General features: G+C 31.2%; 1 protein-coding gene across 1 annotated transcript; it reads left to right on the top strand.

Moving 5' to 3' along the window:
• The first annotated feature begins 340 nt into the window (after positions 1-340).
• Positions 341-10,581, top strand: LOC146992862 (uncharacterized). Its single transcript, XM_085809000.1, has 2 exons — positions 341-1,935; positions 2,613-10,581. Exon 2 carries the CDS (start codon positions 3,701-3,703, stop codon positions 6,152-6,154), a length of 2,454 nt encoding a protein of 817 aa, XP_085665126.1. The 5' UTR covers positions 341-1,935; positions 2,613-3,700; the 3' UTR covers positions 6,155-10,581.
• The last annotated feature ends 7,869 nt before the right edge of the window (positions 10,582-18,450 follow it).

The following is an 18,450-nucleotide window of genomic DNA, read 5'->3' as shown; positions in this document are numbered from 1 at the left end:
TATAATTGTTTGCAGCGAAATAACCTATACCATTCTGTTTGAAATAATTTACTGTATTTTATTTTAATCAAATTAGAAAGCAGTATTATTAATTATACATTCTGAACTGTAAAAACAAGACCTTAAATATAATCAAATGTAGATTGTGAATAAACATAAGAGTAGGAATATAAGAAAAATTATACTATGTAACAATTTTATATTTGTTTATTGGCAATAAATAGCAGTTCTAATTTCAATAATTCTATTTACAAGAACTTGCAGAACTTCTTAATAAATTTTGCCAAAATTATTAACTTAACGATCCGAGTTCATCGTTCACTGCAACCGTAACTTTGGGCGCCAAATCGATCGCGCGGAAGGGGCTGTGTGATCACCGAGGCAAGCGGCAGCACGATCGCTGCGCTCCGTAAAAAAGTGAAAATTTTTCCTTTCCTCTTGGTGATTATCAATTAAATTTCTTTGAAAAATGTTTATTTTTCCCCTACAAAACCTATATCATTCCAATGAATTTCGGCTCCGATGTTGACGAGAATAAAACAGCGGACAATGTAAGGATATACTCCAAAAGCCTGGAATTTTAAGATAAGTACTTTTCTTTCATCTAAACTAAATCAAATTTCTATAAATAAGTGCCTTTAAATCAATAAATCTTAATTTTTCATTAGTTTAAAGCATTAAAAAATACTTGAAATTGCCATTGCTTGTGGCTTCCTTTGTGTATCAAATCGAAACAGACGCCAGCGTTATCAGTTCACGTCTGACAACACTTACATCTCGAGAGAGGGAAAATTTGGGGATGAGGGGGATAATTTGGGCATCGCGCTATTTCCCTCTCGGATCTTCTGGATTCTCTTTTCTTTCTAGATCGCTTGAATATAGTTTCGCCTTTAAATAATATTATACCTCACCGATTTTTTCTCATACTGTTCTTTGCTATCTGTTAAATGTCCATATGTAAGGGATGGTTTATTCTTCACCGCCTTAAATGAATTTTTAGAACTATGAGCTTATATATAAATAACAGTGTGCCTCATTGTGTTATATTAACATTATTTAAGTAGTAATAAATTATGATAGTAAAATAATTAATCTTGTAATAAATTATGATAGTTAAATTAATAAATACTGTTTAATTTGTGTTTTTAATACATATACTCAGTAATTTACACACACACACATATATATATATATATATATATATTATTTTATTTATTTATTTATTTATTTTGGGTGTATGCGGTTGTGGTCTTGTATTGTATATGGTTCTATGTTTGTTAGTCTGCTGCTGCTTTTTGAAAAATGTATGAAAATGTTGAGAATGAAAGTAGCATAAGTTACTTTGGTTAAATTAATATATACTTTTGTTTGATGACCTTTGTTGATATCTCAGGATGCAAGCGTACATATTACTTTATATTCCATGCTAAATACCTTGATACGAAGCATTTTAACACCGTCAATATTTGTTTTTTCCCCAGTAACACATCTATTCACCATTACCAAACACACTTGTGAGACACTATTTATTGTAAATGAAGACAGTTTCTTCTCCTTTTAACTACACTCATGGACACAATCGTATTTTAGGATATTTTCTACTTCTTTTCCTTATCTTTCTATAGGCCCCTCTTTTTTTTTTTTTTTTTTCTTTTTCCCTCTATTATTTTTGGGCCATTTATTTTAAATTTTATTTTGTCCCATCTTTTCTTCCTGGCCTTTTGAACTCGTACAAGATGTACGAAGTTCCTTTTTACTCTCCTCAAATACGAAATTGCCCCTCTTTCTATATACCTTTCCTTAGCACCTATGCTTGATTTTTCGCCCATCGGTGCAGAAAGACTTAGCGGGTGCAAAACAAGACATCTGTCTACTTTGTCTGTCTGTCTGTCTTGTCTAATCGATCGCGCGCGGAAAGGATGTCTCGTGTACAAAGTAAGTGCTAATTTGTTATTAATGCAATTTAATATTATTATTTATATATATTATGATATAAATTAAATTTAATTTCATATATTGTCAGAGGATGCTAACGAGAATAAAGTAAATTCGTAGTTTAAAACGATTACTTAACTTATCCCTTACTTACGATACTGAGAATTTTTTTTTTTTTTGCTTTTACTGTATGTTTTAAGCGTTTTTAAGTATTTCTAGATTTATAAAAATAGTTTATGTATTTATAAAAGAGTAGGTTTCTTGATTAATTTTATGATAGATATTTCTTTTAGTTTTAAAGCATGAAACTATATTGTAAAGCTGATTTCTGCAAATCGTATATTTGAAAACATTAAGTAGTTGTATTTAATGTAATTTAAGCAATTTCGTTTATTATTTCTTAAACTTTTGCCCAGCAAAAAAATATTATATATATTTTTTTTTTTATAATCGCATATTTGAAAATATTAAGCAGTTGTATTTAATGTAATTTAAGCAATTTCGTTTATTATTTCTTAAACTTTTGCCCAGCAAAAAAATATTATATATATATTTTTTATAATTTGCATTTCTGCTAAGCAGTTGTATTTAATGTAATTTAAACAATTTCATTTAATATTTCTTAAACTTGTGCTCAGCAAAAAAATATTATATTTTGTTTTTCTTATTATTTGCAGGTATCCTGATAGATATCTGAAGGAACAGCGATGAGTAGCCTTCAGGATGGCATCATAAATTCGGTAAGTTCGTTTTTTCTTGTTCTTTCCAGGTTTGGTAGGTCAGAGTTGTTTTCCCTGTCCGATTTCCCTCGGACAGGGAAAACAATATTGGCCGCCATCTTGGAAGGCGCGTTTTTGAAATCCAAGATGGCGGCCAAAAAATAGCCAAGGGCCGGTTACGGAAAATTTCCCAGTGCATTTTATAGCACGTCAGTGCATAAGAGTTTTTTTTTAAAACAATCAAAGTGTTGCATTTATACATCTAACGAGATATTTTCCTTTGTATGATAATGGCGAAAATCCATTCCCATAAATAAACAGCACATCAGTGTATTTATGTTTAACGTTTCGCTATAAATTGGTGTGATAGAATCTGAACTGTTTATTTTGTGTATATGTGAAAGCACATCAGTGCAATATCAATTTCAAATCAGTTGCAATTTTCATTTCTAAGTCATTAGAAGAAAATTTATGTTAAATTCTTATGAAAGAAATAAGTTGTTGAATATATTAAAAACTTGTTACTTTTGTTTTCTCATGAAAGCACACCAGTGCTGTATTTTAATAGGATGCGTATTTTCTGAGAAGTAGAATGTTAAATTTTATCATTTCATTTTACATTTTAAAGCTTTGAGCAGTAAAGAAAAGTTCTAATAGTGTTCTGATTTAAACCTGCGCCTATCGAATTTACGTAGTATTTGCGTTGGCCATGTGGTTGCTAACGGAAGTATCTGAAACGATAGTTAATTAAAGGTGTTTATATTTATTGGCGCCACTCTGGTTTTTTTTCTGTCTGGCTGTACTAAATGAAAAGAATTTGTTATTAATTTTTTATACGAAGTATTCAGTAAGGTTGTTTATTCGTTTTATGTTTGAATGGAAATAAATCCAAAATGATTAATGCTTTTATTAACCTTTTATTTTTATTTGCCTAATTTTGTAAGAAAGAAGAAAGTGTTTTTTATATCTCTGATATATTTTTATGTGTATTACTTGTGAATAACTATTTGAGTTCTTATTTGTTTTGAGCAATTACTTTTGTAAAAATGGCATTTTTGGGGAAAGCTAAGAAAAGGGATCTATTCCTTGTCGCTTCAGAACTTGGGGAAATAGCTTTAGAAGATATGAAAGTGATAGATTTAAAACATTTAATAACGAATAGTAAAAATTATGAGGAAGAATTTGTTAAAAATTTGTTAGAAAGTATTATGACTGATAGGATAGAAAAGGAAAACTTAGAGAAGCAAACAAAAGCGAAAGAATTACAGTTAGAACAGGAAGCTAGGGAGAGGGAATTTCAGATACTACAACAAAATAAAGAAATTGAAAAGCAACAGTTAGAACTAGAATGCCTTAAAGCAAAACAGAACACTGAATCTGCTAAACCTGGAGGTGAAACGGTATTTAATCAGAATTTTCAGAAACTAATGCCCAAGTTTAATTTAAAAACTGATGATATCAGTTTATTCTTAGAACTTTTTGAGAGGCAAGCTAAAGTTCTAAAATTGCCCACGGATCAATGGGTGTCATATCTCATTGGTGTCCTTCCGGTTGAGGTAAATAATATAATTGCTAGGGAGCCTGAAGAACAGGCTAGAGATTACCAACATATTAAAGAATTACTACTTAAAAGATTTAAGTTAAGTGTGGAGAAGTTTCGGCAACTTCTTGTTAAGACTAAAAAAAATCCGGATTCTACGTGGTACGATTTTTATCACGAAATTAAAACATTTTTAGATGGGTGGCTCCAGGGATTAAAAATCGAAACATTTGACCAACTCAAGGATTTAATGTTGGTAGATCAGATTAAAAGGCGCACGCCTAATGAGTTTAAGGAACATTTTATAGATGAATGGGCCACAATCACTTCACCAAAACAGTTGGTGGGTAAAATAGAGGAATTTGAAGATGCGAAAAAGACGATGGTTGGGAAAACGAAAATATCAGGTAGACAAATGGGTGTTTTTCAGTCCACTGGTAACGTTTTCAAAAATAGAAAAAACCCTCAAGGTACACAATTTAAAAAAGATGATGATGCACGCAATGTTGGGAAAAAGTCAGACTCGAATTTTGATAGGAGAAAAAGACTCCAGTGCTATGAATGTGGATCTTTTGACCATTTACGTCCTCAGTGCCCTAATTTTAAAACTAAAAAGACAGATTTGTATCGGATAAGCGGGAGATCAGAGAAGAATCTGTTAGATCCCTATACGTTAAATGGAAGAGTAAATGGTTTTGAAGTACCTATTCTAAGAGATACAGGAGCAACGGTAGATATTATTTGTCAGAAATATGTAGACATAGATCGAATGAAGGGAGAACACGTGTGGGTTCGACATTTGTTGGATGATCATATGACTTGTTTACATGTTGCTGAAGTAGATATTGAATGCGATTTGGGTACAGTAACCACCAAAGCAGCTGTTATAGGAGACCACTTAGACCAAGGACGATATATATTAGGCAACCAGACAGCGGCTCTTCTCAGAGGAATTGAGAAAAATTATTCGTCGTATGTCGGTAATGTTAATGCGGTCGTTACTCGATCTCAAGCACGACAATTTAAGGAAGCGGAAAATTTAAGTGAGACGAATCAAAATTCTGAGCAGAATGATTTAGAATTGGAAGAGGAGGACGATGCTCATGAGAGGTCTGAAAACAGAGAGATATTACCTCCTGTCAACCTTTGTGTCCCCACAAGTCCTGCGATTCAAATAGACTCAAGTACTTTTATTGATGAACAACAAAAAAGTAAAGAACTTGCGCCTTTATTAGAACTAGTAAAAAGCGGAAGTAAAACAAGTTATGGGATTAAAAATGGGGTTTTAGTAAAAAAGAAGGTAAATAAGTTAGGAGGAGAAGAACATTTAATTGTTGTTCCAGAAAACCTCAGAGAGAAAATTAAAGCAATTTGTCATGAAGGAACTTCAGGTCACTTAGGAGTTCTGAAAACAAAAGACCGGTTACTAAGACATTTTTTCTGGCCAAATTGTTATAAAGACATTGAGGAATTCGTTAAAACATGCGACTCCTGTCAACGTGTAGGAAAAGCAAGTGACAAAAAGAAAGCACCGTTGGTAATAGTACCTGTGATATCTGAAGTCTTTAGTAAGGTTAATGTAGATGCTTGCGGGCCTATGCCTACATCTACTGAAGGTAATAAATATCTTATTACAGTTATGTGCTTAGCATCTAAATATCCTGACGCCGTCCCGGTACCGGATATAACGTCGAAATCTGTTGTAAGTGCACTCTTGCAGGTATTTAGTCGGATGGGTTTTCCAAGGGAGGTTCAAACTGATCAAGGAAAATCTTTCATGAGTCGCTTAACCGTTGAATTTTTGAAGAGGTTTGGTATAAAAATTTCCAGAAGTTCGATTTACCACCCCCAGAGCAATCCTGTAGAACGGTTCCATAGGTCAATAAAAAGGGTCATCTTGGATTTCAAAAACGCGCCTCTTGGCGCATTTTTGAAATCCAAGATGGCGGCCAAAAAATAGTTAAGGGCCGGTTACGGAAAATTTCCCCAGTTCCAGTGTTTTGGATGTATTGGATTTTCCAGCTCTCGAATGTACTGTCCACACTACATCAGGTGTTTTAAATTCTACTGGATTTCAACTTCCTGATACTGCAGCTATTACAGAACTTCCTGGAAATTCAGTGTCTAATTCTCAACCTTCAGGCTCTTCGGATTCCAATTCATCATCATCTCATCTTGGTATCAGTTTCAATTCTTGTACTTCCATGTCGAATTTTCCAGTTTTTAAGGGTTCATTTGTTTGCTCTGATTCAGATTTGCAGAAGGCTACTATATCTGTATCTAAATTTTCTTTTATGTCGTTAGTCGCTTCTCAGCCTACTGGCTTTTGAGGCTCTGTTTCATCTACTCGGCTTGTCACCAATTCCAATACTTGCCCATCAGTTGTTGGTTCTTGTGCAATTTCATTTTAACAAGTTTTCTATTCTTAAAAATTATTCAGAATGTTCTAACATTAAGTTTGGGGGTGCAAATAATTCTAATCAGGGTGAAAGTAATGTACAGAAATCTGAAAATGGGTATGTTGAAGAAAACTGCAAAGTTATTACCTCTGTTAACCCAAATATAAAGACTATAATTTGTCCATGTTGTAAGAAAGATTTCTCTTTTAAAGAAACTTTATCAAGACACAAACGTAACTGTAAAATTTTAAATAAGGATAATTTATGTACTACCATAAAGAATAATGAAATAGAAAATAAATATCCAAGAACGTGTGAGGTATGCATGAAGTCATATGCTTCAAGACGGTCGTTTTTTAATCATAAAAAAAGGTGTAAATCTGTGTCTTCTGAAATTGATTAAAAATCATATATTTGTGACAACTGTGAAATAGACTGTAAAATCCGCAGTAACCTTTTTCATCAAAGAAGTTTTGCTGTTCTAAAAATAATTTAAATATTCATAAACCGTGTGTTTTTCCTGATTGCAAGGCATCCTTCCAGTTTATTAGTGATCATAATAAACATTTGGCTGAATTTCACAATTCTGAGATGGATGTGAAGGAGCTTACATTTTCATCAATGGTGGAGTTTCAGCTGTGATTAGAATGTCATTCTAAGGAAACATTCAGTTCTTTTAAGAAGTGTTCTGGGAGTAAACATAAAGTTAATAAAGCATACCATTATTATTGTTGTCACTTCACTGTAACACAAAAAAAAAACCAGGGCCAATTTCAAGTAGAAAAAATCTTAAAGGTTCTTTACCATTAGGCTTCAGATGTCCATCCAGAATTTTAGTTTCTGAGGAACAAGATCTTGCGACAGCTATTTTTTATTCAGGTCACAATCATGAGCTGTCATTTGGAAATACCAAATTTCAAAAGCTTAGTCAGAATTGTCGTGATCAAATCAAAACTTATGCTCAGTTAGGTGTTTCCACCGATCAAATTCAAGAATTTATCTGAGATGGAAGTGGATCACGTGATAATAGAGAGATCTTAAGTATTAAAGATAATTTTGTAACATGTAGGACTATAAATTACTATGTAAAGCGTGTAATGATTTCTTCTCTTAGTGATGATTCACTTTCTGTTGCTGCCATAGTTGAGAAACTTAGGCAGGAATCGTATGACCCTATTCTTATTTACAAACCTCAAGGAAAACCAACATTGTATGGTCCGAAAGGCCGTGACACACTGTCTTTTGCACTAGGATTGCAGACAAAAAGAAATGATGATTAAAGGTTGTAGCAGGATTTTATGTATAGATTCTACTCACAAAACAAATCAGTATTATTTTTATTTGCTAAATTTAATTGTCCCAGATGAATTTGGTAGTGGTTACCCCGTAGCACATTTTATTTCAAATCAGTTGGATCAGGATACGATGTACAATTTATTTCTTAGTATCAAATGTGTAATACCTGAGTTTAATATTAATTGTTTAATGACAGATGATGATAAAACTACACATCCTGCATTTGAAAAACCATTTGGTCCAGGTATTAAACATATACTATGTAAATGGCATGTACATCGTGCATGGCAACGTAGTTTATTTCGAATGGTTTCAAGTCAAAAACTTAGGGATGAAATTAATTTTAATTTAGTTATATTGCTTGAAGAAACTAATTCTTCTTTATTTATTTCTATGATGGATAATTTCCTTCAAAAGTTTCGAGCTGTTGCACCATCGTTTGTAAATTATTTTGAGGAGTATTATTATCTGTGGTCAATGGCATACAGAAACTTCCCTCATGCATTCACAGATACTAACATGTATTGCAAGTCATTTCACAATAAATTGAAAACTATGTACTTAAAACGTAAATTTAACAGACGCCTCGATAATTTAATTAATGTGCTTTTAAAAATTGAAGAAGATATTTACATGGCTTATAAGTATAAAGTTTAAATTAACTGTAAAGAGAGCATCTACCTGCCAACTTATAATAAATGACATGAATCTGGAATGAAAATACCTGATAGTGATGTAACAGAAACACATCCTTGTTTGTGGTCTATAAAATCACAGACACGTAAAAATATTCAATATACAGTTAAGTGGTTGCATGAAATATGTTCAGAAACAGATCATTGTTATTCAAAGTGTATTAACCTCTCCTGTCTAAATCTGTGTCATCATTTATATAATTGTAATTGTCCAGATTTCAGTACACTATGTAAACACGTACATAAAATACACTCAATTACATGCAGGCAACCAAGTCCTTCTGTAATTGCAACAGATATCCTCAAAGCAGAAAACTCCTCCCCTCTAGAATTGATTAAAAAATCTATTGCTATTTCAGATACTGTTGTGTGTAACACTGAACCTAAAATTAACACTTGTAAGACTTTAATGTCTGAATTATTAGTTATGTTGCCGCATCCGACAATCCAAAAGATATTAATACCTAGTATAACAAAGAATTTAAAAGATATAGTTTCTAATTGTAAAGGTGCAATAAAATCAAACCATTTGAAAGATTTTTTTGATAAAATGCTATTTATTCAGGTTGCTCCAAATTTAAAATTATCACGTCAAACTCTGTTTCGTACAACATCTGTGAAAGGTATAAAACGTAAAATTCTAGATTATCCCGATACTTATAATAAAAAAAATGTCAAGGAAGGTTTGTTAGGGTTATCAAATAATATTAATGTGAATGATCATAAATCATCACAGGATACCACAATTAAGGGTAGCAATTTACTTAAATATAATTCTTTTACCTCTGAGCTTAATGTATCCGATATTTCAAAATGTGTTCTGCGAGCTGGGGAAACACTTCTAACATTTCTCGATATAAAATCTCTTGATCCTTATATTTCAAATGAAGAAATTTTAGCCCTGAAGGCTGTAAATAATAATTTTCAGCTTGGCTGGCTTGGTGACAATATTATTGATGCTTTTTTTTTTTTTTTACCATTCTTCATAATACTTCTTCCATAGCTGCCAAATGTTACCATACACCATTTTTTCAGTCAGGTAATAAAACTCAAAATGTATGGAAAAAAGCTGATTTTGCATCTGTTGATTTCTTTTTTATTCCAGCTCTTATCAATAATAATCATTGGGTTTTACTTGTTGCAAAGATTAAAGATAGAATGTTTCAGTTTTATGATCCACTTGGTTTTAATGCCGTTCAAAATTCTGTGTATTCATTAATTCATTTGTGGCAAAGTATCCTTAATAATGTTTTAGATACATGTGATAATTGGTATTGTTCGTTTCCCAATCACGCTATTCAGAATGATGGCATGAGTTGTGGAGTATTCATTTGTTATTATGCCTATCAGATTAGCAGAAATTTAGATGCTAAACAGGCTTTAAATTCATATGAATTTAGGAAGTTTATTTTTACACAATTAGGTGGAGAGATTGTGAAAATGTAGATGTTAAATATATAATTCATTTGTTTTAAATATTATTTAATTTTTGTTTTCTGACCTATTGATATAGCATTAAACTCACGTAGGTAGTATTTTATCTTGTGTTTCCTGTGCCCTAAGCTTTTTTATATATTTTACTGTCGTAACTTGTAAATTCAAAGACTGCATTTAGTATGAATTTTCTTTTTTCTTGCTTTAAACCTTAAATTGAGTGTTTGTAAAATTTAATTCCGAAATGTATTTCCCGTATTAAATTGGTCTTGTCTTGTTATTTTTAGTAACACTTGATGGTACTTAGCTTCAAAATTGTCTGTTTAAAGCCTTGTAACATAGTTTTTATATAGGCCTTAAATTATCATTTTTCTTTCAACTAGCTGATATAATTTTCTTTGAATGTTCAGAATTGACGTTACCAAAAGAGCAGCTATGTAAAAATGTTAGTTTAGGGGAACCAGCATGGGAACGAGCTTGCACAGTACCTCTTGGGTGGCATGGAAACCTGTGTATTTTTATATTGTCTCAATGGATTTGAAAAAAAAAAATTTAAGTATTCTTTATAGTTAATGCTTAAGTTAGATTTTCACAATGTGTTATGTGTTAAAATACTGTTTTTATGCTTTTCTAGTACTATAACCTTTTAACAGTGACAGGAGGATAAAAGCACCAAAAATAAACCTACTGTGGTTATTGCCTATGCGACAAAAGTAAATTCTTCTAGCTATTGCCTATGATCTAAAGTGATACTTCGGTTCCTTTGCAAAGTAGTATAAACACAAAGTAAAGATCCAATTGTAATTCAAAAAGTAAAAACTCAAAATATATGAAATACTAATTAAGAAAATTAGAAAATGGTGAAAGCTTAACTTGATTCAAAGTTAAAAGTTTATATGTATGTAGAATAAAGTTTAAGCTATCTCAAAACATATTAGAAAAAATAGTATAAAAAATGTTAAAAAACAAAAACTACTACTAAGCAGCGGTAAATGGGAAAATGCAAGGCGACGCTGCTTAGCTGTAGTTTTTTTGGGGGGGGGGGTAGTATTTTTTCTAATGTGTTTTGAGATAGCTTAAACTTTACTCTACATATTAACTTTTAAGTTTAAATCAAGTTAAGCTTTCTAATTTTCTTAACTATTATTTCATATATTTTATGTTTTTACTTTTTGAATTACAATTGAATCTTTACTTTGTGTTTATACTACTTAGCAAAGGAACCAAAGTATCACTTTAGCTCATAGGCAATAGCTAGAAGAATTTACTTTTTAAATTTTATTTACATAAATATATTTAATGTACATGTAAAATTTCTTTTTCATACATTCTTAATGTTAAATTTTCATTTTTGTCTTGTGAGAATATGTTTTTGTACACTTGTTTTTACAAAGTTTGCATTGTTTTTAAATAATCAAAGGCAGAAGTGTCATAGAGCAATTTTTTCAGGTGAGAAAATAAAACTTGCTCTTATAAGAATTATATATTCTGATTTGAAGATTGCATTTCAAGTTTGATAGAATGACCAGTTTCTGTTTTTTTATGAGCAATTTGAATAATTTTACTAAACAGCTTTTTAAATCTTGATTTTTACTGGAGAAAAAGATGAAACTCTTTCGCATCTATTAATTATAAAAGTCAACTAATTTCTGGTCAGGACAATAATTACTTGGTTTGTTGATTGCACTTCGCTTTTAATTCCATTTTAAATATGTTAATGAGTAAATTCATTCCTTTTAATAGAATTCTATTTTTATTTTTCAAAGAAGAAAATGTATTCAATAATCCCCCTGAGAAAATTCGTAATATCTCAATTTAATTTTTATTATTACTAATATTGGGAGAGTCGGCGGTGGTCCTAAACTGACTGAGTAGTCTTAATTTTTCACTTGTCAGATATACTTTCTTAACTCATTAGCAGATGTTATTTCGTTGACATTTTTAAATTAAGACAAGTTGTTAATCAAATTTATTACTTATAGCTATATATCAAAAGTGCATATACTAGTTTCAAATTTTCTGTTTTTTTTTAAATGAACCATTAAAACCCAGCAGGTAATCGAATATATGTTTATCAGTAGCTATCTGTAGAGTGAAACAGTAACTGCCAGCAGTGTGAAGCTAAAACACAACTTTTAAATGTTTTAATTTTAATAAAATACAATAAGGTATTTGTATTTGCATAGAGTTGGGGATTATCATCAAGATAAAAAATTTGGCAATTAGGGCATTAATGTTTTAGAGCTTAGGATAAAAATGCAGATTTAAAATAGTTAATTTTCATGGTGTTCCAAATGGAGGAAATGTAGATTGTATTTATAAAACTACCTTTTAATACGTTTTTGAATTGCCACAAGAAGGCATGCAGCTTCTCTTAAAAGATCACAAGATAAACTATTTCGTATTTCAAAATTTCACAAAGGACATTATGTGACCTCTAATGCAAAAGGATATTGTCTGATTTTGACTTAGCAAGAAAGGAAGGTAAGAAAACAGTTATAAAGCAATTCAAGAAAGGGCCAGCTTACCAAAAATTTTAGTTCAAGGAATTCGACTTTCAAAAAAGATGACTCTTAGTTTGTAATAAGTACTATTTTCACAATAAAAACTTCTTAATATTCAGTTAATTGATTAAAAAAAAAAAAGCATACGACTGCTGTCACAAACATCCTGAGGGTAGTTGACCCTATCAGTTTTACCTGTGGCTAAGTGAATAAAACAGCTCTAAACTTTTATCACTTAACAAAGGTTTGAATGCTGGCAAAGAGGTTAGTTTCACATTGCTTTTATAGCTTTGCTCATACTGTGTATGTAAATATGAGCCAGTCTTTATGAAGTCCTCCATGCTGTGACGAATTTAGAAGGCAATAGGTAGTGTAAATAAATTTATTGGGGTTCTTTCTAGGCTATATGCAAAAATAAATAAACTCACTGTAGGGTGAGGGGGGGAGAACTATAACAACCAGACATTGTGAATAAAGTTTCCATTTAGCACTGATTCTAGATAAAAGCTCCTGTTTCAAAATAATTCAAGACGAGGCTGTTTCGAATTAATCGTCTCTCCAAGTCAGTGGTTCCCGGACTGAGTTGGATGCTGTCTGGTAAGGTAACGCAAGCCCGGCTACCTCACTGTAAACTCTTGGCAGAGATACTAATGTCACTCTACGCAGAGCGAAATAAAATTTGCGCATGGCCAAGCTGGAAAAACCAAGATAATGTTTCTCTCTTCACTTACTGTAACTCACTCTCACTCCTTCTCTAAAACTGTGTTCCGTGATTTTGTTCCATTTGTCCTGGGCATGTTGAAAAAATATTGAGGATCCTCATTTGTTCGTAATTTTAAAAGTGCCTCTTGACTGGCAAGAGAACCTTGATTAAAAACCGGATATAATGAAGACAGCCTGGAGACTCAAACCAGGTGGTCTGAGACAACGCACCTATAAACTGATGAAAGGGAACAGAACAATGTCTCCCTTCCGACAACTATAAGAGGAACAAAAACTTGAGTTTGTTTTGTGGCTGCTGGTCACTTTCTTTCTGAGAATTCGTTAAGAAATGCTCTGTCCATGGGAACTTTCAAAGCCGCCATTCTTTTTCTCAGAATGTTGTGGTGGTCGATACAATAGCTTAAGCCGTTACAATGCCCTGTTCTGTTAATCAATTAAACATTAACTTTTGCAAAGTTCGAACATAGATAGAATTTTTTTAAACAGATCAGTGCATATTTTGCTGATTGGAGATTTTTCTCTCTGGGAGCTATAGAAAAAGTTATTTTTTTAATCAAAATCCTCAATGTCTTGGAGTCAGTCTTCATCTTATTTTGAAAAATTCCATAAGTGGAAGAATGTATATTGGATCAGTTTTTAAGCTAATAAATCAGTTCATGTATGCATAGGGTATGAAGAAATATGCTCTGTGTAAGTAAACTGAAAGCATTTTCCCAAATAACTTTAAAATAAGAATCGCAAAAAAACGCTTCTTGAAGTGTTACATTGCAATAGGTAATAAAGAAGAAATATTAAGAATTATTTCCTTCAAGATTGAGCCAACTTGAATAAAATGTAAAATTATTTACTTCCAGGCATTCTTCCTTTCAAAATAAATCTGAGCATGTAACTTAAGTGAAGATTGAAATATCAAAAAATTCAGTACATAAATGAAATAAAATTGGTATATTCAGTAAGCATCAGGGATGTAATTTTTAAGCTTTCTCTTTTATGTAGGCAACAAAAAAAATCTATCCCTAACTAAAGGAATATGTGAAAATAATTAAATTTCAATGAAATGGTAAAATTTGATTTAACTGCAGTAATTAAGTTTGTATGATTTTATTGCTATTTTATTTGCACATTTACTAAAAATTTGTATATTCAGTAAGCATCAGGGATGCAATTTTTAAGATTTCTCTTTTATCTATCCCTAACTAAAGGAATATGTGAGAATGATAATAAAATTTCAATGAAATGGTAAAAATCGGTTTAACTGCAGTAATTAAGTTTATGATTTTATTGCTATTTCATTAGCACATTTGCTACTATAATAATACATATTTTGACTCTCGTATATATTACACAGTAAGAGATGGACTATGAAATGCTTGGGATATGCAAATTCTTGATAAATAAAATTTCCAGATAATAATACATAAAATGCAATTGGCAAAAAGTCCTGTTAATGGAGAAAGAAATTTCAAGTCTAATACTATAAAAACTGTCTTCTTATTTGTTATCAGCTTCTAATCAAAAGCCTACAATTAATCATGTAATGTTTAAAAAAAACTTCACACATAAATTTGTATGTATTTGCTATGCTTTTGGCATATGAAATTAAAATATCTTCTTATTAAATGTCATCATGAAAATTAAAGGAGATGTTGCCAAATTTGCACCATTCATTCCAGTGGGAGCTTAAAGAAAATGGCCAATTTTTATTTAATATCATGATTCAAGTTAAGGATATAGCATATCAAAAACTTAAATTTTGTATGATAATTTTGCACTTTGTATCACCATTGTTCATTCATCCTTTCCCAGTTTAATGTCATAAATTATAATTAATCCGATGCTAAAGTCTTTCATTAAATTTTGCTTGTTTTCACCTTTTTCAAAACTTAATTATTTTGTTTTTTATATGTTTAAGAATTTTCCATTTTTGCAGTCAAGTTCTGGCAAAGATTTTCAGTCAGTAGATGGATAATTAATCAAAATAGATACAATATTAATTTCCTGTCACACTAAAAGATGTTTAGAAATTGTTACCTATAGCCTATTCAACTTGAGGACCAATTTAATGAAAAATCTGTTAGTAAAACAGGTGAAAACAATTTCTGATAGAGCACCTGTGTTCTAGTGCACTTCCAAATTCCACTCTATGCAGTGACCTTGGTCCTTTTTGCTCACCACAAGAAATCTATGTTCCCCTCTAGTAGTAACAAAGGACTTCTAATGGGAACTGAACTGTGTAACTTCCCACAACTGGTGAGAAGAATGAGAGCCAACAATAAGGACTATTATAGTTACTGTTAGTCTTGGGTGAGGCCTATTCTCTGGAGGAATTCTTAGAACAGTATGATGGATATAACAGTGGGGAAGAGGGAATGTAAGAAAGGTGTGTAAATGTAAATCTGTTCACAATTTAGAAGTTATCAGCAGGGTTTCTGGAGGCATGTCCCTGCTTTATATGTCACTTAAATTTTCTGAAATTAAAAATTTTCCAGTTAGTTGATTGTCCAGCTTTTACTGTATTTTAACATTTAAATGTTATGGATATATAATACTGCTGTATTTAATAATTATTTAAGTAAATTATATTCATAAGAGTGTCACTGGCTGCTATCCACATAGGTATTTGTTGCACTGGCAAGTATCACAATGGGATTTGTCCAGTGGTCTTTTATCCAGGAACCTATTTTAACTTGTTCTGGAATTTTCAAATATATTTTAGGAAATGACTGAAAAGAATTAAGCATAATTTCCTGCTTTTTATATGAAAACCAGATTTCTATTTTTCGGTAACTTATTGGGAATTTCTTCTTGTATGACTGGTTTCATAAAGGCTGATTACATACAACATATACAGATGATTGATGAATTAGATATTAATGAAGTTTTTAATTTGGTTTCATAAAGGCTGATTACATACAAAATATACAGATGATTGATGAATTAGATATTAATGAAGTTTTTAATGTAACAGGATATTTAATCTTGATTGTGCTGTTATTAAGGATTTAAATTTTGTGTAACATTAAAAGTGAAATTATAAATTTAAGTTTTTCTTTATGTAACATATTTTTTTATGCTTTAAAACACTTTTTTGTTGAAATAATTTTTTTTTTTTTTAGTTGCATGGTAGCTGAATGATCTCTTATATGGATGGATGCCATGCCAGTATAAGAAGAGATTAAGTCCCAATGGCAATTGTTTTTGTGATTGACTGTGCAATATATTTGTAAAGCTTTCAGAAAATAATTGCTTTTAGGACATATAAAAATATGTTCCCCATATAGAATTTAAAGAACATCTGGTAAAGTTACATTTGAATTCTTGTTAATTGTTAAAAAAGCAGATGGTATATTTCACAGAAGATGGATGATATGTTTCACTTGTTTTTATTCCAGATTTCTGTTATTTTCAAATATTGCAACTATAAATATTCCTCAGATTTAAGAAATGTGGCCAGCACATCTCTAACCATTTTGAGACGTGGAATTGACAGAATAATAACGAGCTTTAAGTGAACTATCAGTATCTAGTTGATCATTTATAAATGAAATCTAATTAATTTGTTAACTTTATGGCTGAGTCTTAATTATAAACACTAGTCATTTTTTAGTATTCATTCCTCCCATCAAATATAAAAAAAAAATAATGATACATGAAGTCATCCTGTGGTCATATATGGTTCCGGATTCACAAATCAATGACTTAATCATATATTTTTTTAAATCTTTAGAATTCTCAATATAGTGTCAACTATGTCAGTCCATTTCTTTGTGTAGTTGCTAAATTGTATCCTTAAAAATAACACATAACAGTAACATTTGGTGGAAGCATTTTTATTGGAAAAGTGAAATAAATATGAAATTATAGACTAAGGCTAATACATTTAATTGCTTCATAATGAATTTATTCTCATAGCATTTAGCACAATTCCAAAATACATTTAACGCTTATAAATATAATACAGTCAAAAGTCGTTAATCCGGACTCGTCGGGACTTCGGCGATTCCGGATTATCGATTTTTCCGGATTATAGATCATCAGTTTAAATCTTGTAAGATGGCATGCAGAAATTCTAAAATTAAAAATATGAAACCGTAATTTATGAAATAAAGAACAATTATGATCTAAAGAATATCAAAATTTGCAAAAAGAAAAAGCTTAATATTTATTTGTTTAATTAAATAAACATTTCTTTCAATGTAAGTTGTTTAAGTTTTGCTTCGTTTCATATAATAATACTTTCTCTTTAATTCTATTAAACAGACATAATTTCTTGTTCAGTTACAATGTTCCGCTGTTCAAGTCCTATAATTGCTGTGTCAAGAACACCGACTAATTTGTCAATCGAAATTTTTTCGTTTTCAATAACCTTTGTTACTTTTCTTCGCTATCGGAAGCGAATTATAATGACGAGGAACTTGTTTTAAATCATATCAAAGACGGAGCATATCGAGATGAAATACTACATTTGGTAAGGAATTATAAGCCAAATAAAATAAAAACATCTGATCTTCAATTATAAGCCAAATAAAATAAAAATATCTGCCCTGAAGATAAGGATAGTGCTGATAGATCAACTTCCAATTCATTACGCGCCCGCCGCGTGCCGTTCCCCCCGCCGAGCAGCGTGAAATTGATAAACAGATTTCGGATTTCAAAACATACTTTCGCTTTAGATCCTTTACATATTAACAAATATATATCGAAAATTCTATTTGATATAATCGAAAGTTTAAGCTTACTTTTATAAAATTGCTCTTACAATCTGCAAAAAATAATAAGCCGGATCCAATTCGAAAATTAAGGAACAACGCAATCATCAACATTAACTGAAATAGATAATTAGATAATTTTAGCTTATACGTCCATTATACATAAAACGCGCACGCGAAAACGTATTCCGCACTTGCGCACACTCATATGCGCAGTCGTAAAAGGTCTTACGCGCACGCGTAAACGCCTATGTGCATGTGTCAACGTGGCGCATGCGCAGAAAGTTTTTAGTTTTGAGGTCCGGATTATAGATCATTCCGAATTATGGGTGTCCGAATTAACGACTTTTGACTGTATGTTGTTCTCAATCACGTACCTATTTTAAATACCAAATTTCAGAAGTTTCTCTTGTCTTTTTAGAAAAGCTTGTTCCAAGTGTTAAAAGTATCACTTCCAGTGTATTAATATTAAGAAAAATCTAGTTGTTCCCATTGA

The sequence above is a fragment of the Stegodyphus dumicola genome, chromosome X2, assembly GCF_044657685.1.
Source record: "Stegodyphus dumicola isolate Sdum_Otavi_A_Nest chromosome X2, ASM4465768v1".
NCBI lineage: Eukaryota > Metazoa > Arthropoda > Arachnida > Araneae > Eresidae > Stegodyphus > Stegodyphus dumicola.
Note: the sequence above shows the minus strand (reverse complement) of the source record. Positions and strands in the feature narration are given on the sequence as shown.